Source organism: Arachis duranensis, chromosome 9 (genome assembly GCF_000817695.3).
Source record: "Arachis duranensis cultivar V14167 chromosome 9, aradu.V14167.gnm2.J7QH, whole genome shotgun sequence".
In the NCBI taxonomy this organism is placed as follows: Eukaryota; Viridiplantae; Streptophyta; class Magnoliopsida; order Fabales; family Fabaceae; genus Arachis; species Arachis duranensis.
The window spans coordinates 94561078-94562967 of record NC_029780.3 but is presented as its reverse complement, the minus strand read 5'-3'; the positions used below and the strand labels follow the sequence as shown (position 1 = coordinate 94562967).

The 1890-nt window shown below is 37.0% G+C and overlaps 1 protein-coding gene and 1 pseudogene across 1 annotated transcript; both read right to left on the bottom strand.

Annotated features, from left to right (window-relative positions):
* Positions 1–228: 228 nt before the first annotated feature.
* LOC110275740 (uncharacterized) lies at positions 229–852 on the bottom strand (annotated as a pseudogene).
* Positions 853–1290: 438 nt separating this feature from the next.
* Positions 1291–1878, bottom strand: LOC110275739 (uncharacterized). Its single transcript, XM_021131970.1, has one exon. The coding sequence runs from the start codon at positions 1876–1878 to the stop codon at positions 1291–1293; it is 588 nt and encodes a 195-aa protein (XP_020987629.1).
* Positions 1879–1890: the final 12 nt, after the last annotated feature.

The following is a 1890-nucleotide window of genomic DNA, read 5'->3' as shown; positions in this document are numbered from 1 at the left end:
TGTTGAAGAAGTGACATGAGGGAGGGGAAGGAGATTTATTATGGCGGTGAAGAAGTGCGTAGTATGGTGTTTGTGTGTGTATATGCTTTCAGAGTGTGTGTATGCCGTTGAAAGGGAAGGAAAATAAGAAAAGTTATGGGCTTGGCCCGTTGTTTGTTTTTTTTTAAGGCTCTGCAACCTCCCCACCTTTAAAAAATTCGGTCCCCGAATTTCAAACACAAAAATGCCTTAAGTTTCGAACAAAAATGGATATTTGTTGCGCATTATATTCTCAGGTTCCCAAGTTGCCTCTTCCTTCGAATGGTTCATCCAGACCACTTTTATTGAAGCTACTTCTTTAAAACGTAACTTCCTTACTTATCGATCAATTATAGCAATAGGTTCTTCTTCAAATGATAGATCCTCTTTCAATTCCACTGATTCAGGAGTAACTACATGAGATGGATCATGAAGATATGTACGTAACATAGACACGTGAAATACTGGATGAATCATAGACAAATCAGGTGGTAATGCCAAGCGATATGCTACTATGCCTACTCGTTCCAAGATTTCAAAAGGACCAATATAGCGAGGACTAAGCTTACCCTTTTTGCCAAACCTCATCACACCCTTCATAGGTGACACTCGGAAAAAAACTTGATCATCCACTGAGAATTCTAAGTTATGTCTCCTATGATCAGCGTAAGCCTTTTGTCTTCTTTTAGTTACTAACAAATTTTCCTTGATCACGCGAATTTTCTCAGTCGCATCTTGTACCAAATCGGGTCCCAACAGTTTGGCCTCACCAACCTCAAACCATCCAACTGGTGATCTACATTGCCTTCCATAAAGAGCTTCAAATGGTGCCATTTGAATACTGGCTTGATAGCTATTATTATAAGAAAACTCCATCAAAGGTAAGTAGTTGTCCTAATTTCCACAAAAATCTAAAACACAACATCTCAACGTATCTTCCAAAATTTGAATTGTTTTCTTAAATTGTCCGTCTGTCTGTGGATGGAAGGTTGTACTAAGATCTACTCTTGTTCCAAGCACATTTTGAAAGAATTTCAAGAAATAAGAGTTAAATTGTGGCCTACAATCTAAGATAATAGACACGAAGGCTCCATGAAGCTTGAATATCTCATCAACATAAAGCTTAGCATATCGGGCTAGGGTATAAGTAGTTTTCACATGAAGAAAGTGAACTAACTTTGTCATTCTATCTACTATCATCCAGACTGAATCGTAGCCCTTGAAACTACAAGGTAAACCTGTTACAAAGTCCATGGTAATTCTCTCCTATTTTCATTCAGGTATCTCAATATGTTGTAACAACCATATAGGTCTTTGATATTCAGCTTTAACTTGTTGACAAGTCAAGCAGTGAGAAACAAAAGTACTTACATCTTTTTTCATGTCTTCCCACCAAAATAATTGCTTCAAATCTTGGTACATCTTATTAGTGCTTGGATGAATGGTGTATTTAGAATTGTGAACCTCCTCTATAATAGCTTTCTTTAAGTCATTATTATTTGGCACACATAAACGGTTACCACAACGTAAAATATCTTGATCAAGAGAAAAATCTAAGTTCTTCCCATTGTGAACATCTTCCATTAGCTTTCTTAACTTTGGGTTATCACTTTGCGCAGACTTGATTTGTTCTATTAGAGAGGACTGAGATCGTATATAAGCTAAGAGTGGCCCTGACCCTTCAACCTTAAAGTATACACTCTCAAATTCCAACTTGTGAATCTCTTGCACTAAAGGTCTCCTTAATAAAGCAATGTGATTTAAACTACATATGGATTTTCTATTCAATGCATTAGCAACTGCGTTAGCCTTACTTGGATAGTATAAGATGGAACAATCGTAATTTCTAAGCAACTCCATCCATCTACGTTG